Source organism: Octodon degus, unplaced genomic scaffold (assembly GCF_000260255.1).
Source record: "Octodon degus isolate 3935 unplaced genomic scaffold, OctDeg1.0 scaffold00176, whole genome shotgun sequence".
In the NCBI taxonomy this organism is placed as follows: Eukaryota; Metazoa; Chordata; class Mammalia; order Rodentia; family Octodontidae; genus Octodon; species Octodon degus.
This window is the reverse complement of record NW_004524752.1, coordinates 3,862,942-3,890,521: the sequence shown is the minus strand read 5'-3', so window position 1 is coordinate 3,890,521 and position 27,580 is coordinate 3,862,942. Positions and strand designations below refer to the sequence as shown.

General features: G+C 46.1%; 2 protein-coding genes across 3 annotated transcripts in view; both read left to right on the top strand.

Annotated features, from left to right (window-relative positions):
* Positions 1 to 8,740, top strand: part of Fam20b (FAM20B, glycosaminoglycan xylosylkinase) — a 42,869-nt gene extending 34,129 nt beyond the window's left edge. Inside the window, exons 6-8 of the mRNA XM_004643448.2 lie at positions 1,203 to 1,394; positions 3,977 to 4,036; positions 8,018 to 8,740. Coding sequence (XP_004643505.1) covers positions 1,203 to 1,394; positions 3,977 to 4,036; positions 8,018 to 8,249 — 484 coding nt within the window. The 3' untranslated portion in view covers positions 8,250 to 8,740. The remainder of the gene's footprint in view (positions 1 to 1,202; positions 1,395 to 3,976; positions 4,037 to 8,017) is intronic.
* Positions 8,741 to 15,803: 7,063 nt separating this feature from the next.
* Tor3a (torsin family 3 member A) lies at positions 15,804 to 26,400 on the top strand. Of its 2 annotated transcripts, none has more exons than XM_004643469.2 (6): positions 15,804 to 16,099; positions 16,437 to 16,550; positions 18,909 to 19,174; positions 20,361 to 20,539; positions 24,960 to 25,084; positions 25,598 to 26,400. In XM_004643469.2, the coding sequence occupies exons 1-6, from the start codon at positions 15,850 to 15,852 to the stop codon at positions 25,846 to 25,848; spliced, it is 1,185 nt and encodes a 394-aa protein (XP_004643526.1). In that variant the 5' UTR covers positions 15,804 to 15,849; the 3' UTR covers positions 25,849 to 26,400. The 2 variants fall into 2 exon arrangements, with proteins under 2 accessions (XP_004643526.1, XP_023559390.1); XM_023703622.1 differs by having other exon boundaries at positions 24,945 to 25,084.
* Positions 26,401 to 27,580: the final 1,180 nt, after the last annotated feature.

The following is a 27,580-nucleotide window of genomic DNA, read 5'->3' as shown; positions in this document are numbered from 1 at the left end:
TGTGTGTGTGTGTGTGTGTGTGTGTGTGTGTGTGTGTGTGTGACCAGCTCAGCCCACCAGGGGGCAGGGCTGGCTGGTATGTGGTGCTGGGGGATAGAACCGCGGTCCCTGTGCTTTGCCAAGCTTGTTCCAAGTAGGTGCTTTAGACCACTGAGCCATCTCGCCAGCCCCCAGGATTCTTTTTAATCGTTCTAATTTCTTCAGCAGCTTCATCTTCCTTGGTCTAAATTGTACACATGCTTCTTTACTAGTCACATGATTTATTTTTCAAATCTCCCATTTTTCATGACTAAAAGTGACAGTCAAACTGCCTGAATTCTGTGATATATTGAAATTTCCCTTGTTGGATAAACCAGTCTACTTCATTTAAACTCAGCCTCCTGCAGAGTCTCAGGGCATGGATAAAGTATAAACAAATTCTTTGCCAGAATTTAACACAGATTCTCTCTAGTCCAGTTTCCAATAGAGGCCTCATTTCCATATAAAATCTCACAAGCACAGTCTTTGCTGTCTGCATTTCTGTCAACATTGTGGCCTTCTGAGTTCCCACCAGAGTTGTACATTAGTCTCTGCTTCAAGCCTTTTAGGCTTTCTCTAACCTGCTTCTCCAAACTTTTGCAGAGCAGTTCCAAAGGCTTCTGAACCATACTGTAAGATAGTAGTCATAGTAACTATCTTATTTCTGGTACCAATTTTCTTTTTTTTTATTTAGTTAGTTTTTGTCCTGGGGATTGAACTCTGGACCTTTGGGTTGTCAGGCAGGTTCTTATGGTATTGAGCTATCTCCCTGGCCTTTCTGGTACCAATCTTCTGTTTTCCATTACTATGACAGAATCCTTAGGATAAACAACTTAAAAGGAAGAAAAGTTTGTTTCTGGCTCATAATTTCAGAGGATTCAGTCATGGTAGGTTGGCTCCATTGCTTTTGGATCTATGGTGAGGCAGAACATCATGATGGAAAATACATTGTGGAGTAAGGCTGCTCACCTCATGGCTTCTGGGAAGCAATGTGGTAGAGGGGCAGGGGTCTGGTTTCTCTTTCATGGCACATGCTTAGTGACCTAACTTCCACTTGGTTCCCTCCTCCTAAAGCTCCTTCACACCTTCCATACATGGTCTTTGGAGGACATTAAAGGTTTAACTCATAACAGCAAAGTACATTATTGGCACTCAGTAACCCTCGTGATGTTACTTGCCTCCAGGTGGGAGTATGATGAGAGCTACTGTGATGCTGTGAAAAAAACATCTCCATATGACTCAGGCCCACGCCTCTTGGACATCATTGACACCTCTGTCTTTGATTACCTGATTGGCAATGCTGACCGCCATCACTATGAGAGCTTTCAAGATGATGAAGGTGCTAGTATGCTCATCCTTCTCGATAATGCCAAAAGGTAAGACCAGCAGGACTGCCTTTTGTCACTTTCTATCTATATAAAAAGGTTTTTTTTCTAGTGTATCATGTTAATGTGCTCTTCATTTTGATAACAGATGCCTGAGGTAAATCAACATAAAAGGGAGAAAGACTTATTTTGACTATTTCAGAGATTTCAATCTTTATTTAGTTGGTTCTGTTGTGTTTGAACCTGTGGTGAGGTATAACATGATGGTGGAGAACATCTGCTCCCGCATGGCAGCTAACATGCACTGAGAGGAAGGGGGAGAGTTCCAATTTTCCCTTCAAGAGAAAGCCCCCAGCACCTTTACTTCCTTCCCAAGCCATGCCTCCTAAAGGTGCCACCCCTCCTAGCAGCACTTTATGATGGCAGCCAGTATGTATGATCTTTTGCAGATCAGCCTTTGAGAGACATTCAGATCTGATCTAGAGCAGGTGTCCTGGAAAACACCCAGAATACTGTAGATAAAATGTGTCCTTTTTTTTTTTTCTTGGGCCCTTTGGTATTGGCTCCCATCCTTTTCTGCCCCTCAGGGATTTCAAGGCTTAAAAATGGCCCCTTTACAGATAGCTAGAAGGCAAGGTCCTTAATTTGTCATCATCTGCATCCTTCTTTCTTGGCTATGATGTTTATAGAGCATCAAATCTAAGAAATACAGATTTAATAGAAGATGGACTTTATTTTCTGTTAAATTCATCTATCTAGAAGTTCATGCAATTTAAAATTTAATCCTGTCAAATAATAGGATATTCTGCAATTTTTGTAGCAGTCTGGGCTGAGACTTTTGCTATCATAAGAAGAGCTACTGTGTAGTGATTATGTATTAAATAAAATGATTTTGACTTGAGTAGGTTTATTTATTATTATAAATCCTTTTTAGGCCTAAGTTATTTGGAGAGTACATTGTATTTCCACTTTGCACTGACTATGGTGGTCAGTTATTGCTATACTTCTAGTTATGCTTAAATAGAATTTGTTAAAATAGAATGCTTTCTTGGAGCCTAGAACTGTCCAGGCACTAAGTCACTACAGTTACCCCAAATGCTGGGAAAGCTGAGATAGGGCTCTTGAGTAGCATTAGGAAATGATGCCATCCTCTTATATTGAGCAATAGGTGCCTCATACTCTGAAAGATGCTGATGGTGACAGAAAGTCGGCCAACAAACTGCTTCTCCCTCTGGCTCATCACAGCAAAGCAGCTAATACCTAGGGCCATATTTGCTTCTGAAATTCTTTATATTTGCTTATAAAAATGGTCACTTTGTATAAAATGTACTATAAATTCTGATATACTTAACAGTTAATACATATCAAATTTGTTGGTTAGTCTATGCTAGCTGCTATAACAAAGTACTGAGCAATTTGCAAACAGCAGATATTTGCTTAGAATTCAGGAAACAAAAAAAAAAAAAAAAAAAAAAAAAAGAATTCTGGAAAGTCCAAGATCAAGATACGGATAGATTTAGGGTCTTGTGAGGGTCCGTTCCTTAGATAATACCTCCTGCGTGTCCTCATATGGTAGACGAGTTGAACAAGCTCTCTCTTCTAAGGACACAAATCCTGTTCATGAGATTCCCACTGATCACTTCCCAAAGGCCCTGCCCACCTGTTACACTAGGGATTATTTAGCAACATGAACATTTTAGGACAGAGGGGACACATACCATAGCAGCTTTTATTATTGGAGGACATGGACTGTGCTGAGGGTTAGCAGACTCTCCAGCTGTTTAGTGCTTCCTGGAAAAGAGTGAAAGTTGACAGCTTTTCCAGAATCATCTGTGTTTCTCTAACTCTGAATTAGCTAATAATACCTTTTTCTTTTTTTTTTTTTTTTTTCTGTACTTAGGACAGGGTCTATAGGGCCTCATTATGTAGATTGGACTCATTGTGATTCTCCTGTTTTCAGCCTCCCAAGTGCTGGGATTACAGGCGTGCGCCACCATGCCCAATATCAACTGCCATCTCAGCACACCCTGGCGGTGAGGCCGGCATGGCCCACCTGGGATCAAACCCTGGCCACTGCACTCTACCTAAGCAGGCTCCCTAGTCTGCTGAGCTGTCAGGCCAGCCCTTTGCTAATAGCACTTTTATATCTGCTTTGTATCAGTGTTTCCTAGACCCCTCTGAGCAGCTTATCTAGCTTGAAGCTGTCAGTATACTTTCTTGTGAATAATAGGATATTGGTAATATTGGAGAAGAACAGGTAATGGCCATCTGCTTGTTTGGAATATGGATATCCCTTATTTCTCTCTCAAGCTTTTCAAGTTTAAGAGTTTTCTTGTTCTTCTTTTGGTTTGTGCATTCCACACTATTACCATAGTTACACTCCAGTACCTTGCAGGATCTTGAAAGGAAAAACTCTTTGTAAATGAGGTTGTTTTTTGATACTTCAGCACAGGCTGTTAGGGATCCTATGTCTAATTGGTCATGCCCTGCTTATTTTTAAATGATTGGAGCTGCTAGCACATTGAATTATCTGGGGTCACATTGGGGTTTCTTACAGAATTTCCTGTTTGTTTGATGCTAAGCAGGGAACTGATACTTCTGTCTAATTCACTAAGTTTTCATTTAATTTTCAGCTTTGGGAACCCTGCGTTGGATGAGAGAAGCATTCTTGCCCCTCTCTATCAGTGTTGCATGTGAGTTACGCACAGCCAATCCGTATGCATGCACTGCTTTCCTTTTTAGGCTCAGGTAACATTACACCCATTTCCTTAACCTTACAATTTCCTAAAGGCAGGGCAGGCCGGATTAAAGGACCTGCTTAGGCAGACACAGGGACTAGAGTTCGATCCCTGGCCTACTGTTCCGGCCCTGCTTCCGGGGTGCACTGACAAGGTGATAAGACTGGGTATGGTGGCACAAACCTGTAATCCCAGTACTTGGGAGGCTGAAAAACAGGAGGATCACTACAAGTCTGATCTGTGTGAGACCGTGTAGACCCTATACTAAATACATTAAAAAAAAAAAAAAAAAAAACAAAACAAAACTTCCTAGAGGCAGCCCAAGGCTACATAGCTACATAGTAAGTTCAGGACCAATACAGAATACATAGTAAGACCTTGTCTCAAAAAACAAGCACATGGGCCAGCCAAATAGCTCAGCAGATTAAAGCGCCTGCTTAGATGGATACAGGGACTAGGGTTCGATCCCCAGCGTGCCATGCTGGTCCTACCAGCCCTGCCCTGAGGGTATGTGATTGAGACTGGGTGTGGTGGCGTGTGCCTGTAATCCCAGCACTTGGGAGGCTGAAAACAGGAGAATCACTGCGAGTACCATCTGTGTAGTAACACCCTGTAGACCCTATACTAACTAAATAAATAAAAAAGAAAAAAACCAAAATGGGAGGATCACTACAAGTCTGATCTGAGTAGTGAGACCCTGTAGACTCTGGACTAAATACATTAGAAACATGCACACACACGAGCATTCAAGAGTCTGAGTTAGGATTGCTGTAAGTTTGAGACCAGCCTGGGCTACAAAGTGAGTTCAAGACCAGCCTGAACTGCATAGTGAAACCCTTCCTCAGAAAAAGACCAAAAAATCCCCAGAACCAAAACACACAGTTTCTTTTTTCAATTCAGAACCTCTAGAGATCTTAAGATGGGGATCAGGGAAAGATAGAGGCAGGTGACCCAAAGTGCAAAATTTATTTTGAATTTTGAGTGAATAGTCACTTGGGGGTAGTTCCTGTAATTCCAGCACTGTGGAGGACTGAGGCAGGGAGGTAACAGGTTTGAGCCCATCCTGGGCAAGTTAGCAACTTATCAAGACCCTATCTCAAGACAATAAAGAAAGGGCTATGTTAAAAAAGCTCAGTGTGAAGGCTCTGGGTTTAATCTCCAGTAGAGAGGGAATAAGTTTATCTATGCTTGGCTTAATATCCAAGTATAATCAACCCCCTCTTGTACTTCCCACACCACTGCAAAAAAACAAAAAAACCCATCAAATCTTCAAAAATAATCTATATTGCTATATCTGGTTTTTACCTTCTGATTTTAAATCCTAGCATCACATAAAAACTGGGATTTGTATATCTCAGTTTGAAATCATCTAATTTAAAAATAACTTTCACAAGTGTCTATTTAAAAACTGATTTTTAAGAAATTTTGTATTAAGCTGAGCATGGTAAAGCATGCCTGTGATCCTAGCAGTTATGAGGATAAGGCAGAAGGATTGCAGGTTTGAAGCCAGCCTGGGCTACAAAGTCAGTTAAAGGCTAACATGGACCATATAGCAAGACTCAGAAACAAAAAACAATGTCTATATTAGAGAACAAAGAAATTGAAAAGTAATTCAAGAAAATGAGACAGAAATAGGCTCTAAGGAGCCTATATTCAGAGCAGCATTCTTGATCTGATTTTTAAAGTGTACACATCAAGAATCAGCTGGGTCACCTTGCTTGGCTGTGCAGAAAAGCAGACCCAGCAGCACCTCTTAGCACTAAGCAACTCCCAGGCACATTCGAAGCTTGTAAGGCTGCTCCTTAGCGCCACTGGTCTCCCCTCTCCCCTCCCTTCTCTTCTCCTTTCTCAACTAGGTTTACTCACGCAACTCTTGAGGGCCAGGAAGTTAGTTCAGTGTCATAAGCCCCTGCCTGGCAAACTCAAGATCCTCAGTTCAATCCCCAGTACCAAAAAAAAATCCTCCAAAACCAAAAAACTACTCAGGCAACTCTTGTCTTCATTAATAATTGGGAAAGAGTGGTGCAGATAATAAATTAAAGAAAGATGTTTTTGTATTAGTTATGTCAGTTTGATCCACTCAGAAAATTAAAAAAAGACATAGTATGTTAAACAGGGATGTTTACTATAAAGAACTATTAAATTTTAATTTAAGAGTGACTGACAAGGAAATCAGGAATGAGGGAGAGTACCCAAAGACAAACTTGGAAGAGGATCCCCTGCCCATAGTGGAGTTTGGATCTCAGTGGAGAAGGTGCCACTTAGCTCAGTGGATGACTGAGGTTTGTTGGTTGCGGGTGCTGGGCAAGCCTCAAGCAGCCTCCAGAATGCAGGCACTTGGGGTCATGGCCCACAGAAAGGATTACCCAGTAGGACTCCTCCAGCTTCAGGCCTGCAGAATGAATTGAAGGGTGGGAACATGCACTTCAAGGTTGTGATTTCCACATCAAGAGGACCTCTGGAAATTTATCACCAGTCCAGGCTGAGGCTTCAGGGTTACCAAGGGGGCCCACAGCTGCTGGGCATGTGGTCCAGGCACAGCCACATGCTTGACCTCCCTCCTGCACCCCTGACCTACTATGTAGTTGCCAAAAGCACGCACCCAGAGACCTCTTTCCTCCTTCCTCCTGCATTGTCTTTGCTGGTATCTTACTCTGGTCCATCCCCCCTCAGCCTGCCCTGAGGGCAGGGCTCAGTATGTGATGAGCTTAGGTTTAAAGCGCTTAGGCAGGCGCTTTAAACCGGTGAGCTGTCTTGCCAGTGTTTTTACTGTTTTGTGCTGCTGTAATAGAATACTACAGACTTGGTAATTCATAATGAACAGAAATTTATTGGCTCATAGTTCTGGAAGCTGAGAAGTCCAGTATCAAGGTACTGGCATCTACAGTGTCATCACATGGCAGGAGGCAGAAGGGCACAGAGAGAGGACAAGAGTGAGGCTTTTTCATAACACGTATCAGCTCCACTGAGAGTTCTGCCTCATGGCCTTAACCACATTTTAAAGTTTCACCTCTTACTAGTTTTTTACTGGCTACTAAACTTCAACAAGAGCAATGGAAGGAATAGCAAACTATAGTAGCTGATAAAATAATCAAGGAATCCAGGCCTGTATTCCCAACATTTGGGAGGCTGAGACAAGAGAATCACTAGAGGCTGAGGCTAGCCTGGGCTATATAGTGAGTATAAGGCAAGCCTAAACTACATAGCAAGACTCTGTCTCAAAAAAATTAAATTTAAATTTAAAACAAGCAAAATAGAGATCCTTAAAATAATTTTCCTACTTATGATATTATTGGTCAAAATTTTTAAAAATCAGAAACATTAAGGAATTAAAATTATATGTAATATGTAAAGAACAACCTTGTAGTGTATTGTTATCCCATAGTCATTCCAATTTTGTGCACATAGTCTGTTTCCCTACAGCTTTTGGAGTATGTGAGGCTTTGTATATACCTCTGATTAATTAGTGACTTGGTGAGATCCTGTCTCAAAATAAAATTTTAAAAAGGACTCAGTGGGAGCCAGGGAGATAGCTCAGTAGAATAAGCACTTGCCAAGCCAGCGCAGGATTCTGAGTTCAATCCCCAGTACTGCAAAAAAATAAAAAAATTAAAATTTAAAAAAAGGAAATGTGGTCAGGTCTGGTGGTACATCCTTGCAATCCCACTACTTGGGAGACTGAGGTGGAGGATTCCTGTGAGTTTGAGGCTAGCCTGGGCTATGTGAGTGAGTTCAAGGCCAGCCTATACTACATTGGGAGACACTGCCCCATTCACCTCCCCCCAAAAAATAAATAAGTAAATAAATAGGTGTGAAAGCCCTAGGTTCAATCCTCAGTATTGCCAAAAAAATTTTAAAGTTTTGCCTGCCCAGCAAGTTTTGAACTCCATTTGATAAGAGCTTCTATGTAATTTATACTAAAACTTTTTCTTCCAGCATTCGGGTTTCCACTTGGAACAGACTGAACTACCTAAAGAATGGAGTGCTAAAGTCTGCCTTAAAATCTGCCATGGCCCATGACCCCATCTCCCCTGTGCTCTCCGATCCTCACCTGGACGCTGTGGACCAGCGACTGCTGAATGTCCTGGCCACCGTGAAGCAGTGCACTGACCAGTTTGGGATGGACACTGTGCTAGTGGAAGACAGGATGCCTCTTTCCCACTTGTAATTCTCAACACAGAATAAGTGAAACTTATTTTTACAAAGGTAGAGAAACAGCACAATCAATTCCAAATGGTATCAGATGGCTTTGGAAGTTGCCAGCAGCAAATTTGGGGAGTAGAGGGCAAGGTGGCCTTGGGTATCTTTGGGATTTTCTAGAAACTGAGGCAAAGACATTTTTCAGAGTGAGATATTCCTGCAGATCCACCTTCTGATTTCCTCAGTAGTAGCCTATTTCAGCAATGGGTATGAGCATTGGTCAGATTTAATTCTCATGCCAAAGGACAGAGATGTGGCACTTGAATAGGTGAATGCTGCGATTGCTTCCAGACTGTTTTGAGGTGAACTCTACAGTCTTTTCTCCACACTTGTGGATTTTGTGGAAACGCTTTACAATTTATTGTCTTTTTTTGTATTTGTTTTTGTTTTTTAACCAGCACTATTCTAATTGGAAAGCTTACTGCTACCTAGAATGGTGGCAAATAAAACTTTGCATTCTGTTAAGTCAAAATAGAATGCTCTCTTGGAGGGGAATACGTTTGTAAGATAGAATTGGTGGGAAGGGCAAAAGCAGGAAGATACTCAAGCTGTTAAGCAGTTGTGTTGTGTGGTTTTGTGATCTTAGAGGAGGGACACTGAATAGAACCGGAATTGGGAGGTGACTGAATGAACAGAGGGCTGACTCCCCTGTGATTAGGTTCTGAGGTCTCTGAAAAGCAAACATGACTTTTCGTGTAAGGAAGATCTGCATTCTCACAGTTGTGTCCAAATTAACCAAAACATTGTCTCTAGAGAAAAGATTTTTACAAACCAAGCATGATTTTCTTATGAAGACTGATTTCCCCTTTCGCTTAAAGCAGTTAAATCCTTTCTAAATTAACAAAGCAGACTGAAATGATACCTTGAATGATAGTCAGGTTGCCTGTGTTCTCTGCCATCGTTCTTTCTCTTCTGAAATGAATTTCCACTTCTGTTTCTAAGGTATTGGTCACTGAAGATGCCATTCGTAGGAGATCAATGACCGACTGCTTTTGCTTTTATTATAAGAATGGGCAGTTAGGCCACAGGAGACTATATTCCTTGCTAGCTGGTAAACTGAGTTTATGATTTGAGCCATGCAGAAGACTGGAATCAAAGACATTAAGTCTTCTGAGCCTTGAAGTTAGGGGCTGGCCAGAAGAAGCCTTAAGATTTTGATTTATGTCAGATCCTAATTGTATCAATCTCATTTGGAGTTCTCTCTCTGCTTAACACTGTCAAATTCCTGTTGCTAAAACATAGGCTTAGTACTGTGTTCTGGGAAGATAATCCTGACATGTAGACAGGGCTGGAGGGGACAAGCCAGGACTGCCTAGTGGCCTGTGCCCAGAGCTGTGTGTGTCCCTCCTGCCTCTTATCCAGAGGCCATTTCGGCTTTGTACTTCTGTTATTAGAGACCAATTCTTAAATAATGTGGTTGAACAAGTTTAATGCTAGTCACCTTGACCTCTACCCTTTCAAAAACAGCTTTCCGATTAATGCCTCAATTTTCTGGCACAGAAAGATAACCGAGGAACTTGTAAGTACTTTAAAATACCATAAAATTAAACAATCATTGTAATTTTTATATACATTTTATGGTGGACACAAGAATAACTGATTTTAAAAAGGGTCCTATCCAGGCATGGTGGCACACATCTGTAATCCCAGCACTTACGAAGTTGAGTTTGAGGCTAGCCTGGGCAAAAAAATAAACAGAATAACTATTTGAGAAGCATTTCCTCCTTGCTTCAAAGCTTTTGTAAAAATATATCATTTCATTCTTTTCCTTACTACTTTCAGACTCAGGATCTTAAAAGGTATTCAGATTCACAGTGGTTAAATTTAGACATAACACAAAATATACATTTATCTTTTAAACTAGGGTTAGGTTAAATTTTTAAAAGTATGATGAATCTTGAAGAAAACCAACCATAAGCTTACAGCTCTAAAATTCAAAAACACTAAGTTCTGTGTGGAAAAAAAAAAAAAGAGATACTTTTAAAAAGTTTTTTTAATGCTGGCCTTTTAGTTTAGTTTATTAGAAACTAGCTCAGGTTGTTATAACCAAGTCAATGAAGGGTTTTTGATTAGCTCTAACTTGGGTCTGACAGCTGAACGTCTAGGTGGATATGGATACATTTTCATACTATAAAAGCAGGAAAATCAGAAGTGATTGTCATTTGCTGTGCTCCTTCCACTTCTCCAAAATGTGTATTTTGAAGTTTGGATATAGAATACTGGGTATAGAGATTTTGTTTAAAACTTTTTAAATGAGGCTACATTACGTTTGGGGAGAAGGGTATAAATTCTGTTCTATGCTGAACAAATTGATATGATTTAATTTGCTCAGAGTATTGTTCAATATATTTTAAGGCATTTCTCCCTGTTTACACTCAGGGCTAGTATGTCAAATTTAGGAAGAAAATGGAGAAATTCAGGTATATTTATTTGCATATTAATTATTATTTTGGGAAAGTTGAATCCTGTACATGGCAGTTTTTCAGTTTCACCTGGGCACGCACTCTCTTCCAAAGAAATCTGTCTTTTCTTTAAAATAAACACTCTGGATTTCTCCCCCATACACCGACTTCCTCAGCCTCCCCACACAACCCTGCCTGTCTCCTCTCTGGGGAGGTAGAGCAGCCTCCTCAGTTTCCTGGACGAGTTCTCCTGTGAGCTCAGGCTTTAGGAAGTGTGGGTGAAGCTGTACGTACTGGTAAAGGTGGCTGTGTGTTCTACTAAGGAAAATGTATTTATTTTGACACAAGGAAACACTGACATTGCAGAGGTACTTGAAGCTGTTAAAAGTTCTCTTCAGTCTCTCTGAGTGGACTGTAAGTAACATAAAGATAAAAAACACCTTCTGAGTGGCTCTGCTGAGCCAGGTGGGCCTGAGCCTGACTCCGTGAAACTTGCTCTGGAGGAGAGGCTGCTTGGCTCCTTTCATCCCTTACGTCTGGGTGGTGAGTAAAAACTGGGTACCATACTGTCACAAATACTTTGGAACCAAGGTGTTCCTCACAAAATGGGGAAACTGGGAATGACGTGGTGGGGAGCTAATTTATTTGCTTAAAGGGAGGGATGGAAATCACTGCCCTCGTTTGGTTGCCAAGGATTTCCTCTCAGAGCTGTCACACAAGTAGAGGGTCTTGGAAAGGCACCAAATAAGACACACCCCAATTTCTAATGTGTTCCATGAATTCCGGTTCTGAAAAAAATAAAGATTTTAATAAATATGGAGATACCATCTTTGTCTATTAATCTTCCTCCCTCCCTTTCAGGATTTTTCCAGTGTTTTCTATTCCAATTTCCTTGTTTTATAGGGGACAGAAGGAGGTTACCTCTTTTGTTCCCACTTAAACTTCCATGGGATGGCTTCATAGCATCTAACAGGTAAGGCCTTCAGATTGCCTCACCAGTCTTCAAAAAAGGTCCATTCAAGGCTGTAACTGTACCATAGCTTTCCCTGGGGTCATTCTTTGTTGCTTTGTGTATGTAGTAGTTAACTCCACTCATGTAGCACTGTAGAGATAAAGAATTACACATCTTTTTTCTTTTCTTTTTCTTTCTTTTTTTTTTTTTTAGTAGGAATCAAACTCAAGGCAAGTGCTATGCTGCTGAGTTATATCCCTGGGCTTTTAGTTTGTTGGGGTTTTTTTTTGGGGGGCGGTGTTTGTTTGGTTTTGGTTTTTATTTTTTTGGTCTTTTTGAGATAAGGTCTTGCTGTGCAGGTCGGCTGGCCTTGAACTTGCAGCAGTCCTCCTGCCTCAGCCTCCTGAGTGCTGGGAGTACAGGCATGCACCATCACACCTGACCAGGAATTACCAATCTTAAAGACTTTGTTGGTGTGACACTATACAGTTTAGGTAAGAAAAGAAGGCCAGCTGCCCTGATTAGAATTCTTAGAACATCCTGATTTTTAACTTGTGAACTGGAAATCTAGCATCATAAGCCTTAGACAACCAAGCAGAGTTCTTAACATTTTTACTTGATTTTCAGAGTATTTGCCAGTTTTTGTCATTTGTACTTGAATATATGTGGGAGGATGAAACATGTGTTCCTCCCTGACTCACCACATACAGATTCTTCTGAAGGATAGGCTGCAGGATTCACTTGCTAGCTGGAGTGGGGGAAGGAGGTTCTGTTCCTGGGTGATTTTACCTGCTCTGTGAACCCATAAAACTTTTTTGGCAGCCATCACTGTCAATTAGACACTGATCACAAGCACTGGTTTTCCATTGGTAGCATTCTGTAAGGTAAAAGAAACCCTCAAGGAAAATGGGATAGAGCCACAATATTCAAGATGTTTGGTCTTTGGTAGACATTTGGGTGTTGTATGGGCTGTGCATGCTACCAAGGTGGCAGTGACTGCCCCTTCCCCCAGAGCCTCTGGTCCTGCTTGTGAGGCACCTGATGCTTCAGGAAGACTGTAAAGTACTCACCTTGGAGATAAGGCAAGAATCATGGGGGTGGAAGAGGCAGCACCTACATCAAAGAAGGAGATTTGTCCAGATGTGACCCGGGCTGTGTGTAGAACACGATTCCACACATGCAGAGTCATGTGCTGAGATGCAGAGCCTTGGCCTGTACTGCTTCTGGTGCCCGGGTTACTGGGAATGCCTCTTCAGGGCTGTCACATCTTCATCAGGACCCTGGGTGTGCCCTGTCTCAAGAACACAGTCTCTGCACCCTGATGCCTCAGCACTGTGTAGTGTATATGCTAAACAAAGGAGCTACAGGCGAATACATGAGGTGTGAGGTTTGTATGCTTTCAGAGTGTATTTTTTACATCTCAAGGTGATTTAGGATACAGAATTGATTTGTACCCAAAGATTGTTTACAAGGCAGATGGTACTCCCTGCCTTCAGTAGGTTTGGGGAGATGTGTTTTATAAAGCCAGATTTCATTCAGGTGACCTTAATAAAGGTATTGTGTGCCCATTTTCTCTTAGGAGATCTTGCTAAAGTGCACATTTTGGTTCAGTAGGTCTGGAGTCTGAAATTCTGCGTTCCTGGGAAACTTGAGGCAGTGCCTCTGCCACAGGTCCCTGGACCACACTGGTGCTAGGTGAGGAATATAGCTGCCTGCAGGTTTCACAATAGCCTCTAGATGTCCTCATCATCCATGGGATCTAGCTGTTATGCGTTTATAGCCATTAGCAAAGTCCTGTGAATGAAGTAGTGATTTACTGAAATACCCAAGAGATTACTTAGAAACCAGTATTTCAATTTGTTGTTTTCCTGTGGGCTGACAAAAAAGTTTATTTTCTTTTAGGGGAAAAAAAAATCTTGAAATCAGTTTGGTTCAACAACTTCCCAGCATAAAATTTTTACTCAGCATAAAATTCTAAATTTAAACCAAAACATATTTTCCAGAGTCTTTTTTTTTTTTTTTTCTCGGAAACAGAGATTGAACTCAGGCCCTTGCGCTTGCCAGGCAAATGCTTATTCTACTGAGCTATCTCCCGGGCCCAATTTCCACAGTCTTAAAACCTGGATTGATTTTATAACCTATTACTAGTAATTTTGGAGCTAGTGCTGGGATTGAGCCTGGAAACTCAAGCATGCCAGGCAGGTGCTGTGCCAGTGAACTGTATCTCATCCCATTACTTGTAAGTATATCACCATAAATTCCAGTGAATGCAGTATTAACCCATCCAACTCTCCTCCAATAGGCTGTTTTATGTATTATCTAAACATATGAAAATAAAAGTTAATGTGTTTAGGATATACTCAGGCCACTTTTCATAAAGCAACTATTTAGTAGATGGGGAATCAAGGCATGGGTCAATTTGGTAATACCGAAAGCCCCACAAGCAGAAACTGGCAGGGCCCATGCTATTGCTATGCTGGACTGCCACTTAGGCTCAAAGAAAATTTGGTAAGTGGGTTAATGTTCTCAATTTTCAGATAAGCACATGGTGTGTTGGCTTTCTGTTGCTGTAATAGGAGATAATAATAAAGGAGTAGATGTCCTTTTTTCCACAGTTTTGGAGGTTCTGGTCATGATCAGGTGGACCCCTTGTTTGGAGGCCTCTCCCAGGAGGTAGGGATGGGGTGGGATGCAGGACTTCCTGGTGGGAGTGTGGGCCAGAGCAGATATCACTCACGGCTTACCTCGCAGTCAGGGCTCAAAAGAAGAGAACACATCTCTGTCCTCTCTGTGGCGCTGACCCAAAGCCTCACGCTAGGTCTCACCTCTTCAGCTTTCACTGGTGATGAGGGTGAGCTCTGGCATGAGCCTTGGGAGTCGGGGAGACACTGACTCCTAGCCACGGCAGTGTGTTCATAGTTGTGTGTTCTCCAAAGGAGTCCACCAGCTCAACTGTAAGTAATGTCCTGTGTGATAGCTGCTCCATGAAAGGTTTGGATTCACTTTTGGCACCACCAGTCTAAGACATGATCTGTACGTATAGCATTACTTTTCAGCTTAACTCTGTCCTAACAAAGGTGCTTCTGTGGTTTGGAGGCTGTTTGAATGAAAGGAGGGAGAAATTTGGCTGTCTGCTAAGGACAGCCACCCTGGTCTGGAGTGTGGGGTGGGCAGGGGAAGCACTTTGCCTGTAATGTTGGTCGTGAGGTGTGGTGCTAGGATTCATCTTTTGTCTGCAGAGCCTGAGCCCAAAAGACATTGATCAGCTCCCCGGATCTTCTCAGCAGTTTCCAACTAGGACAGGGCTAGCACCTAGGCTCATAGATCACTGACTTTGATGACTTGGTTGGTTTTGGAAAAATGCAGTAAGCTTTTATGAGGTCGACCTTGTTCAACCTTGGTCTATGCTCCACGCTAAGGAAGCCTAGGAAAAAGACCCTCAAGTAGTATCTCTTGGGCTGCTTAGTCACAAGAATGTTCTTGTTTCACACCACTGTACTTAGGCGCTCTCTCTCTCTCTCTCTCTCTCTCTCTCTCTCTCTCTCTCTCTCTCTCTGAGAATTACATTGACAAGAGACCTTATGATTTCCCCATGACTGTGAGGATATACAAAACCCAAATGTCTGCAGACTGGAAACCATCAGCATCTTGCTTTTTGTGGAAGCCTACCGGTTCCCTGTTGCTGTTTGCACGTCTCTGCAGACTCCAGGCCTCCGCTCGGCTAACTCCTCTCCCAGCATAATGCACCGGACTGAAGTGGCATAGGCAGCTTCCTCTCATAGGCTGGCAGGAAGCTGGCCTGCTGACCTAGGGCAGGAGGCGAACCAGCGGCCTTATTTGGTAAGCCTCAGATGGGCCACCAGAGGTACGGCTAGTGATAGCGTGATTTAACAGTGGCGTTTCAAGGCAAGATATCACCTTCTTTACAACTCTAAGCTTGCCCCAAAATAGACTGCTTCTAAAAAGGCCGGTGGAGGGAGGCTGGAGGGAATGACTTTTGCCTCCAGATGAGTCCTAGCACACAGCCTAAGTTTCTATTCCTCATCCTGGTCTCGGGTAGCCAGTGGGCGGGCTACAGACAGGACACACCCAAGTGACCCGCCAGTCACCATGGCGACAACCAATCAATGTCCTCGCCCACCTCTGACTCTCGCCCCGCCCTCCCAGAACCCGGAGCCTGAGCCTGAGCTTCCTGCGGACGAGGGGTCTCAGCCATGAGCACGCTAGAGCTCAGTCTCCCGTTCCTTCTGCTGCTCCTGGGCCTGCCGGGGCACTGTGGTGCAGAAAGGCGGAGAGAGGGTGCCGATGAGGCGGGTTCGGCCTGGGGCTGGCCGGGCCTCCAGCGCCTGAGGGAACGGCTGAGTACGGCCGGTGCCCACTCCTGGCGGTACTGGGCGCTCTTGAGCTGCCAGATGTGGCCCGACGATTGTGAGGAGGATGGCCAGGCTGCGGCCAGCCGCCTGGGTAAGAGCCGCCCTTCTGCCTCACAGCAGCGCTTCCTCGGCCCAGCCTCTGTTCTGCCCAGGCTGTGGCCCAAGGCTGTGGCCTCAGCGAATCAGAAAGTGCTGAAGTGTCTGGGGTGCTTCTCCCTAACTTTGATGACCCTAAGGAGGGTTTGCTTGGACGAAGCTGGTGACTTCCCCCACTCCCAGGTCCCCCTCTGGTGCTTGTGGCAGCAGTGCTTGAACTCATGCAGTAGGCAGAGCCTGGGGTGGGAGTTGCGACCCAAGTGAGTTTGGTTGTCACCTCACTAGTGAGCTAACAGAGTCTTGGCTGTGCCTCATAGCTCCTCTTTTTCCAGGCCAGACCCTTACCCAGTGGGGCCAGAGGTCCCTGGATATCCTGACCACGTGGTACTGCAGCTTCCAGGACTGCTGCAATGGTGGCGACTGCAGGATCTCCAACAACTTTTCAGGTTGGACCCGGCACATGTCTAGGGGCTGGAGATCAGGGGAAGAGGAGGAGACTGACTGCAGGGAAATGGCAGGGTACGAGTGACAACTGGGCCTCTTGCCCAGCCTCCCGCCGTGTGGCAATTGCCACAGTAAGACTGTGGTCAGGTCTGCAGTTGCTTGAGGATCTTTGAGAAAACTATTAGGTTCTCCAGAGATCCACCCTTCAACAGTGGGAACAGAGTGACACCAGCATTAATGGCGTCATCAGAGGTGTCACTGCATTCTCCCACCTAGGAACAGAGGCCACAACACTTCTCTACCTGAGCCCTCCCCTGTGGCTCTCAAAGGAGCACCATGATATTTGAATCAGGGCTGCGAAGCCCTCTTTCACATTTAGTTTGATGACTCAGAGCTCCTTGAAATTCAGGAGAATTTCCCTGAAATGTCACACCCAGCTAAGAGGAGGGATCACTGCCAGGTATTTAGGTACTGAAGTTTTTCCTTGGCTCATTTGCTACCCCACTCCATGCCCTCCTGTCTTCCCTGGGAGTGGGTCCAAGGGGTAAAAAAAAAAAGAATGGTTAATATTGCCAGGTGTGGTGGTACACACCTATAATCCCAGCACTGTGAGGCTGAGACAAGAAGACTGGAAATTTAAAACCATTCCAGGCAACTCAGTGATTTAGCAAGAACTCTATCTCAAAATTTCACAAGAGTAGGACTGGGATGTAGATCACTATAAGGGACCTGAATGTGATTCCTAGCAACCCCACCCCCCAAAAGTTAGTAACTACTGATATTATATTTTCTATGTACCAGGCACCGTATTAAAAGTTTTTAGGGATTGACTCATACATAATCCAGCATATTTTATGACCCTTCAGAAGAGTCAGGCCCAGAGCACTTTGTCTCTGAACAGAATGAGCGAACTTTCAGACAGTGAGTAAGACTATCAGTGAAGGAACTGACTAAAAATGATGGGATGTGATTAACCTTTAGCCAACAAAGGTCTGAAAGCAACATGGGTTTCCTAGTTTATCTTGAATCGGCAGGGGTGCCTCAGTGGCTTCTCACCCTCAGAGGAGTAGATTATTCCTGATAAAAAAACTAGGTAACATTAACCACCAGATGGCTTGCAGATTGCCCTCCCACCCCGTATACTGTGAATTCTCCCCCTCAAGGCCAACTGTTTATGACTGACTGCTGATCAACCTCCCTCCTCTGTGCATTTAAATTAGGTCCCTATTGTACCTAATTTGTATTTTAACTCTCAGCCTCAATTGCAGAACTGAATCTGATAAAAGACCAGTAGGTTAGTGCTCTGTGAATGTTTCCTGTTATCCCCAGAAGTTTATTCTCCTGAAGTCCCCTAATCCCAGTTTTTTAATCTTCATAAATGAGGCCCACCCTATATTTTGGTCATTCAAATGGAGGAAGTGCCAGTGACTGTCTACCACAGGGCCCTCTCTCAGACTCCACACAGGTCAGGAAGTCTGAATTGGGGTTTCTGCCAACTTGGGATAAGACGCTAAGTAGGCAACTAGCAATCCGCCCCTGTCCCCACCCCCCATCTGCAACATACTCACTGTCTCCAAATACCCAGCCTGCTGTGGCTGAGCAGGCATCAGAAATCCCTGTGTGAGTCCCTAGTCTCACCTCTTACAAGCATAGCTGCCACACCTTGGGCAGTCCTTTCTAAGTCTGTTTCCTCTGCTTTATAGAATTATTGTGAGGATTAAATACGAAACCACATAGTCCTCAGTACAAGGAAATAGCAGCAAGGATTTTTCTCTGGTAGTTTTAAAGCAGCATGTGACACTCGCAGTGATTCACAGTGGATCTTGCCTTGCCAAGGCTCCAGGGTCCACCCCCACCGGGCCGGCTCAAGGGCCAGGCCAGTTGGTCCTGAGCCCCAAGCGTTCACTCCCCCTGCCAGCTGGCCGCACACCTCCCTGTCCCTAAATCCTGTAGCCTCATCGCTGAAAGGTCGCAAGGCCTAGCAGAGGACCTGGCCCACAGCGGCTGCTCTGTTCAAGTGTTTGCTGGATTAAAATAGAAGTGAGAAGCTGGGACTTTTACAAGAAACACTTAAGGAGAACTGAAACTAAGGATAGGAAGCCTCAGAGTGGGGTGGGGTTCCTCCTCCAAGCTCACTGGTGCTGCCCAATGTGGCATGGCGTCAGAGGGTGGGTCCGTTCTCGCTATGAGTTCAATCTTGATTTCTCAGATTCTTCACAAAATAGCTCTTGAATCTCTTCTGCTTCAAGGGCTGTCCTCTGGCCTCTTCTGAGGACAAACAGGATGAAATAGCTGACCTCTCCCCTAGTGGGGAGTGTGCCTGTGCGTGCTTCTGACTAGGCCTTTCTTTCTGCCCCTAGCCTTAGAGTCAGACCTGAGTGTGCGGCTGCATGGCCAGCATTTAGCCCGAGAGCTGGTCTTCAGAGCTGTGAAAGGCTACTTAGAGATGCCCCAGCCACACAAGGCCCTGGCACTCTCATTCCATGGCTGGTCTGGCACAGGCAAGAACTTTGTGGCACGGATGGTGGCAGAGAACTTGTATCGGGACGGGCTAAAGAGTGACTGTGTCAAGATGTTCATTGCCGTGTTCCATTTTCCACACCCCAAGTATGTGGACCTGTACAAGGTGAGGCCATCTGGGCAGGCGGGGCCAAGCGGGGCCTCTGTGATGGGGGACAGCCTCACACCAGCCCTTCCTTACCAGCATGTGGTCGGGAAAAGCCAAGGGGGCAGGGAGCAGGCAGCAGACCCAGTCAGCATTCATTTTTACATTATGGAAGTAGTGAAATGTCCCAGGAAATGTGAGAGGGAGAAAAACAGAAACTTGACCATAACCTCCCCAGGCGGACACAACCTCATCAGTTAGCATTCCGGCGAGCTTCCCTTCACGTCAGACTTCCCAGTGGTGTTTCATACCATTGTCATTTTATTGGACAGAAAGTTGCCAGTTCTACTTGTGCATGTGGATGTGTGTGTGTGTGTGTGTGTGTGTGTGTGTGTGTGTGTGTTGCTGGGGATAAAGCCCAGTACCTCCAGCATGCTAGACAACTGCCCTGCTCCCCTGGGTTATACACCTATCCCTGTTTTTTCTTTTTTTGTTTTTTTTTTTGGTACTGGGAATCGAACTCAAGACCTAGAGCTTGCCAAGCAGACACTTGTGCCACTGAGCTATTTTCCCAAACCCTTTATGGGGTTTTTGGGACAGGATTTTGCTTTGTAGTTCAGTCTGGTCTTGAACTCTTTATATAGCCTAGGCTGGCCTCAAACTCACAGTGATCCTCACGTTTCAGTCTCTTGAATGCTGGAATTACACCCAGCCTTGAGGTTTACTTTTGCCTGTGCTGGGAGCTCACCCCTGCAGGAGCCCCAAGTCACAGGCTGGCTATGACCCACCAGACCCTCAGCAAGCTTGGTCCCTTGAAATTTCAGCCCATGCTATGCCCGAGGGTGCTTTGTTCCTAGAAGGGAGCATGGCACACTGGGCCTGCCTCTAGGCCCTGTCCTGCCCATCACCCCCACAGAGAAGTCCAACTCTGTCTCTGGGAAGGACAAGCTGGCAATTAGCTCCAGAATGGGACTTAATCCTGGAGAGGGGAGAGCATGCTGGACTGACCCTGTACCCAGGACCAGAAGGTTCCCCCCATGTGCTTCCAGGGCCTTGCCCTCTGCACTGACAGGGCCTGCCAGGCCCAAGGGTGCGGGAGAATCACCTGGGAAGCCTGTTCCAGGGTACACAAGCCCAGGCCCCAGGCTTGTTCCCTGTGGCCCGAGGTTGTGCCCCAGGACTCACTAGCTTTCTGTGTCCTGCACAGGAGCAGCTGGTGGATCAAATCCAGGGAATGCAGCAGCACTGTAGCCAGAGCCTACTCATCTTTGATGAGGCTGAGAAGCTGCATCCGGAGCTGCTGGAGCTCCTTGGGCAACACTTGGAACGCCAGGCTACTGAGGACCACAGAACCAAGTTTGCAAGAAGCATCTTTCTCTTTCTCAGGTGAGGGCTGAGGAGCAACAAGAGAGCTGGGTTGGAGAGGACACAGGCAGGCCATGGAGGGCTTCCCTACTCAGCGCCAGGCCCTTCAGATCCAGAAAGACTAACATACATGGTGGCTGGGGAGAAGGAGCTGGCTACTTGCCTTGACTTTCCCTGCTTTTGCCCTGACTGCCTGCAAGCACGTCTGAGGGTCTCCAAAGCTCAGGCCAGACTGGCCTAGCGGAGAGATGTCATCTGTCAGAACAACACTCACTCTGAGAGCCGCCACTCTCACAGAGGCCCCTGCGGAAGGTGTTTTGTTTTCAAGTCAGCCCCGTAGCTGAAAAGCAAGTATAAACCATCCCTGAAAATTTGCAAGGAAGGCCTAGTCAGAGGACAGAGCAAGTGTCCCACTGAGTCCACATTGCTGTCCCTCCCCAGCCTTGGAAGGCCTCTGATCAGAAGGATTCCATTCCTGTCATGCAGCATGTAGGGTTAAGTAAGCAGCACTCTCCCTCTCAGCACTTGGAGTTGGGTTTGCAAACCTGCCCTGCAGTACCTGTGTACCCCAGGCTCTTGAAATGGGTGCAAAATTAGAAATAACTTGGACAACTCTTTGTCTTATTTTAAAATTTAACTTTTTTTTTTTTTTGACACAGTCTCGCTGTGTATAGACTGATCTTGAACTCAATATGTAGCCCAGGCCAGCTTGAATTTTTTTTTTTTTCCCAGAACTGAGGATTGAACTCAGGCCCTTGTGCTTGCCAGGCAAGCACTTATTCCAGTGAGCCATCTCCCCAGCCCCCCAGCTTGAATTTATTACAGTCCTCATAACTTCACCTCCCAAGACCAGGGATTACAGGCAGGTGCCACTACACCCAGCTTGTTTTAATGTTTTTGAGATGGGGTCTCTACTTGCAGTCCTCCTGGCTCAGCCTCCCATGCACTGGGATTGCAGGTGTGCATGTCAGTGCCTGGCTTAGACTGTCTGTACGAAAGGTTCATGTTGAGTGCTTCACAGAGCTCCTTGTAGACTCAGTGGAAGTCAAGCCATTGCTCCTCCCCAGCCCACTCTACCTTCACTTCTCACTTCTGTTGGCACTCACTTGCAGATGGGTTTTCTGGGGGATTAGGGTACAGCTGGTGGGGATAGGACGGGGTGATTTTGTCTGGCCTGCTGTGGAGGGCTGACCTTGTTTCTGTGCTGACAGGACAGGCTGGACTGGTTGGAAGCATTGTTGGTAGTTGGGATTCCCGTGTCCTTCCCAGTGTGTAAAGCTGTGCAGGGGTGTGAGAGTGATGTGGGGTGGTGCAGAGGTTGAGGTGAAGCTCCAGAAGGGGTTTAAGAGAGAAGAGCCACCTGACACGGCATAAGTATCTTGTTGGTCCCGACCTCAGGTTCTGCACTGTCTGCCCGTGCCCACGGCTGCCCCACCTGGGCCCTCTGGGCGGGAGTTGAGATGCTGGCCCCACTGCTGCAGAATCCAGCCTTCCCAAATGCATGAAGCCTGGTGGCCACAGTCGGGGTCTCCCACTGTTGTTTCTGCCCCCTCTGGATCAGTCCAGTTTCATGTGCATCTGAGGAGCTGAAGATCTCTGTGCCTCAGGCTGGAAAATTCTTGCCCTCACCTGGGCTGTGGTTGCCTCATGTGACCCAGCTGTCTCCAGACAGACATTTGCTCATGGACCTCCCCATTGGTTAGTAGCACAAGGATTTAAGCAGCCTGGGGTGTGGGGAGAAAGGCATGCTTGGCTGGAATCATCAGAGAGCAGTTCAGGTGAAGCTGGTAGACAATTTCAGTCCCTCCTGTAACTACTGACAGCACATCTGGCTTCTAATCTAGGTTCTCTGTGCAGGGCCTGTTGGCTCCCTCAAGCTGTCCAGGTCACTGTAGGCTGGTCGTAGGGTTCTGAACCTGTGTCCTGAAGAACAGCTAGAACAGTTTTTAGGAGCAGCGGCTTGCTGTTTCACAGCTTGGTTTTGGAGGTGGCAGTTGGAGGAAGAAGTTTAGTGTGCCGTGGGTAAGGAATTCCCAGAGCCTGTTGCCAGTCTTGGCAGGAGGAATTAAGCTGCCTACATCTGGTCACTAGGAAACTAACATTGAGTACTTTTTCCCATTTCTACCAAGTACAGAAAGTTCTGGAAATGAGGTCCTGTAGAAAGACCAGAGATCAGAGCTACTGAAGCTGAGAGAGGAAGACTAATTTGTTTTCTTTGAAATAACTAAGAACTGCAAAGAATTTATAAGTATAGATAACTCATGGTCTTCTATCTCAGTGTGCAGAAAATGCTCAGTGTTCATTTGTTGACTGCTCTTTATTGACCAAGCCCAGTAATCCTCACTTTTCCAGTAAGGAAAGTAAGGCTTAAATAGATTTGTGATTCAATCTGTATCTGTTCTTTCCCTCTGCAAGGAAAAACTTAGCTGTTGGAGTTTGTTGCCAAGCTCATCAGTGACAGCCGGTTCTGCAGAGGCCTTCGTCCTGTCTCAGGCCAGAGGAGAGGACTGGCCCATCGGGGGCTTTCTGCCCCTGTAGCAGTCAGCAGGTGGCCCTGGTGCTATGGAAGGAACAGAAGTGCTCCAGCATGGCAAGTCTGTCCAAAAGTGGCATGCAGGTGCCAGCAGGAGCCCTAAAGAGCTGGCAGGGGGCAAGGAAGGGACAGGGCTCCCAAGTGGTATAGGTGAGGCCTGTACCATGGTGGGGGAAGGAAGAGATCAGCTAGGGGACAAAACAGGAGTGGAAACTCAGAAGGGAGCTGGAGCTGGAGCTAGTGTGGGGCACTGGGGATGCTGAGTGCCATGCTGGGCACCAGGCTTCATGGAGAAGTAAGCTTCCTGTTTGCAAGCAGCTCAAAGGCGGTAGTTCCCTGCGAAGAAAGGGAAAGGTACTGCTCTGTGCACTAGGGTGGGTGGATGAGCTGCACTAGTGTCTTCTTTACCCTGGAGACGTGGCCTGTGGCCCGTGAGCCCCTTCTGCTGGAAAGCTCTCCCTGCGTCTGTCTCCTGCAGGGAGTGCTGCATAGGGTGGACCTGCCCTACCCAGGCAGCTGTGGCCCAGATAACTGCCTTGCAAACTTCCTACAGAGGCTGAGGCAGGAGTGGAGACTGTCCTTGCTTGGCTCTGGCTTTGTGGCCTAAGGGAGGAGGCCGTGCAGCCCTTGGAGAGGCAATCTGGCAGTCCCAGCTTGACCGCCCCTTGGAGAAAACCCAACACCTAGCTCCCCGCCCCCAACACAAATGTTAAATGAGCAAAGAAATGGGCTACTACAGTGAAGGGTGTCAAAGAGCTGCAGCAACTTGTGAGGAGAGAGTAAAGGCGTGTTGGGGACCCTCTCCTTAGCTTTAGGCCTGATTTCCCTAGTCCTTCATCAGCCCTCCCCATTCTATTGGCCCTGGGCAAAAAGCAGTGGGGAGAGGGAGGGCCAAGCTTGCTTTAGGGGACGATGGCCGCTGACAGCAGGGTACAGCGGCAGGGCAGCAGCAGCTTCTCAGCGTGGGTCTCTGGGTTCCTCTTTTGTCCTTACCGCCTTTCTCCATCTTCTTTCTTGTGTTTTGGATCTGTAATTCCTCTGTCCAACTACATCCCCGCCCCAGAGAGGTGACAGGCAGTGGAAAATACTCACAGGCAATAAAACCAAGCTCTCATTTCCAGCCTTCTCCTGTCTAGCAGAGCAGCAAGTAACTCGCACAAACACTTTTTTTGGCTTCCTTTTTCTCGCTTCCCATTTTCATCAGTTGTGGCATCCTGTCAGTGGTGTTTCCTAAACTCTTAATCCTTCCCTTCATCACCTCTAAACACAGACTGTTGGCAAACATTGTGGGACTAGCTTTCTGCAAACACTCCATGCCTCATCAGCCTCTGTACCCCAAGAACGATTGTCTTAGGCCACAAAGCTGATTAGGTTACAAACCCACACTTACAACTCTTCAGTTGATCTGTGTGGCCCCCAAGCTAAACCCATGCACGTGGTACAGGAGGCCTCCTCCCCCAGGCTTGGCCAACCCCTCACACAGCGCTCCTCTGCCCCTGGCCCCATGGCCTGTGATGCATTGGTCCAGGGACACACAGCCTTACCTCCCCAGGTCTGACAATCATTACTTGGTGTGGATTTGCTCAGAGGCCAGCTCCGCCCTGATGCTGTCTGCCTAGACCTCAGTTGTTTCTCCATTAGTACTTGCCACATGGTCCTGGAATTTCATGCACACATGGAAGTATGTACAGAACTCAAGGGAATGAACCTTGTGCTCCCTGAACACAGTCTTCTAAGTGTTGAAAGGGAGGATGGGTGGAAGAGCAGGCAGTGCCTTCTTTGGGTTGTGATGCGGCTTGCTGGAGATCAGCCCCTCAGCCTCCATTCTTTCAGGCATCAAGGAGCGGTTGGCTTCTGTGGCCATTTGAATAATCAAAAGACACCTGCCAACAGTCTCTTGTCTTTTAGTAACCTTGGAGGCAGTGTCATCAATGAGGCAGTCCTGAAGTTGCTTCAGGCTGGATGGGCCCGGGAAGATATTACAGTGGAACACTTGGAGCCCCACCTCCAGGCTGGAATTATGGAGTCTACAGGTAAGTGGCTGGCTCCCAGCCAGGCAGAATGGAAGCCTCTGAGAGCCACAGCCGCGAGGTGGACAGGGTGCTTGAGATCCTGGGGACAGCTCATAATCATGTTTAATGATCAGGTTTGGGTGGCAAAATAAAAGTCCCACAGAAAGCCTGAGATTTTCTGAAAATGCTTTGAAAGCACTGTTTGCACTGGCCTGGAGCACCAGGCAGTGGTGTCTGAGACCCATAAACTGAGTGGGTCAGCCTCCTGCCAAGGTAGGCTCATCTACCTCTTTCTGCAATCACAGCCACAGGGGCAGTCCTGCCCCTCTCTCTGCTTCTCTGCACATCCTGCTACCACAGCAGTGCTTGTCACCTCCAGGTGCAGAGCCGCATGGCTCTTGCCATGTGCTGCAGACAGCCCACGAGACTGGCGTATGAGGTCACATCTTGCCCAGGCCTTAGCTTCTGGGACACCTTAACACTTCAGCTGAATTCAGCCCATCAGAGTTCATATAACTTTGGGTTTGATTTCAGAGAGTGGCTTGGGCCACAGTCGTCTTGTGAAGGAAAACCTGATTGACTTCTTTGTCCCTTTCCTGCCACTGGAGTACCGCCACGTGAGACTGTGCGTACGTGATGCTTTCCTAGGCCAGGAGCTCCCGTACTCAGAAGAGGTCCTGGATGAAGTTGCCAAGATGATGACGTATGTTCCCAAGGAGGAACAGCTCTTTTCTTCCCAGGGATGCAAATCTATTTCCCAGAGAATTAATTACTTCCTGCCTTGAAGGCTCAGTGAAGACTTCTGAAGTTGCCTTGCTCCACTAACACAGCTGTGGGACCTGCCAGGTCAGGAGTTGGCATCCAGCAGTGGCAGACACATGACTAGTGTATGAAGGAAAAGGCTTACATCGGAAGCAGAGTCAATTCTTAAAATCATTTGGTGCCTTAAAGACACACACTCCAGAACGTGGGCCAAGAAGCTGGAAAAGCCAAAGGAAGACCATAAGTTCCCATGGTCAGCCGTGCAGGGTTCTCATCGGCACTGGAGCTGACTGGCAGATGGGTGGCTTGGGTTGCGTGGCCCTGACGCTGCAGGAGTCTTGCTTTAGAGGAGAGAGAAGAAAGTCTGCGGCCGGCCTGGTGGAGGATGAGGAGTTCCCCATCTAGGGGGGCTGGTTCTCAAGGTATTCCCAGAAAGCTGAGCACCTTCTCTTTGTGAGCCTATCAGCAGAGTATTAGGCTGAAGGGAAAAGTGCACAGAGGAAAACACTTTAGAGGGGCTTTCATTGGGGGTCTTTTTTTTTTTTTTTTTTTTTTAGTATTCTCTGTTTTTATATTTTTTGGTGGAACTGGGGATTGAACTCAGGCCCTTACTGAGCCATCTCCCTGGCCCCCCTATTCTCTTTTTTGATATGGGGAATCAAACTCAGGGCCTCATTGTCACCAGGCAGGCGCTGTGCCACTGAACTACATCCCCAGCCAAGAAGATACTGTAAAATCATGTGTTGTTTTGCTCTGCAGATTGAAAAAAAAATTTTTAATTAGGGGCCTTAATATACATGATTGCCATTTGTAAAGATTAAAATTTTGTATTTTTTAAAACATATTCGGGGGCTGGAGAGATGGCTCAGTGGTCTAAAGCACCTACTTGAAACAAGCTTGGCAAAGCACAGGGACCTCGGTTCGATCCCCAGCACCACATGCCAGCCAGACCCGCCCCCTGGTGGGCTGAGCTGGCCACACACACACACAATAAATAAATGTAATAAATAAAAATAAATAAATATTAAAAAAAATAAAATAAAACATATTTGGCCTATTTTCTTACTGAGATTTAGTAGCTGTGTTCACTTAGTAAAACTTCAAATACAAGGTAATCTTGAAGGGGACTGGAGGACACAGCAAGGATCTTGGCGCCCAGAGCTGGCAGGGCACGGCTGACAATTGCTCTGGGGCTGTATTACCTGAGCTGCGTCACAACACGATTTTACTGAAGAGGTTTCTAAGGCACAGTGCTCTTACCCATGAAAACATTCACTCCTATATTCTCAGCGTTAACAGGAAAAGTCATTTTTGAGGAAAGGGTAACATGTAGATGGGCCTTTACAGCCCTTTACACTTCCATTTTTTCCCGTTTCTTGGTTCTTCCCTTCTTCTGCACTTCTGGAATAACACACTTGTCTTTTAAGCTCACATCCTCTCATTTAATGCCCTCTTCAACCCTCTCACCTTTTTTTGTTTGTACTGGGAATCAAAACTCAGGGCCTTGTGCTTGCTAGGCAGGCACTTGTGCCCCTCACCTATATCCCTGGCCCAATCCCCTCAGCTTTAACCCTTCTAAATTGGATCATCGGGCTGGCCAGATAGCTCAGCAGATTAAAGTGCCTGCTTAGCAGATGCAGGGACCAGGTTCGATCCCCTGCGTGCCATGCCAGCCCCACACCCGGGGTTCGCTGAGATGGTAACTGAGACTGGGCATGGTGGCGTGCACCTGTAATCCCAGCACTCAGGAGGCTG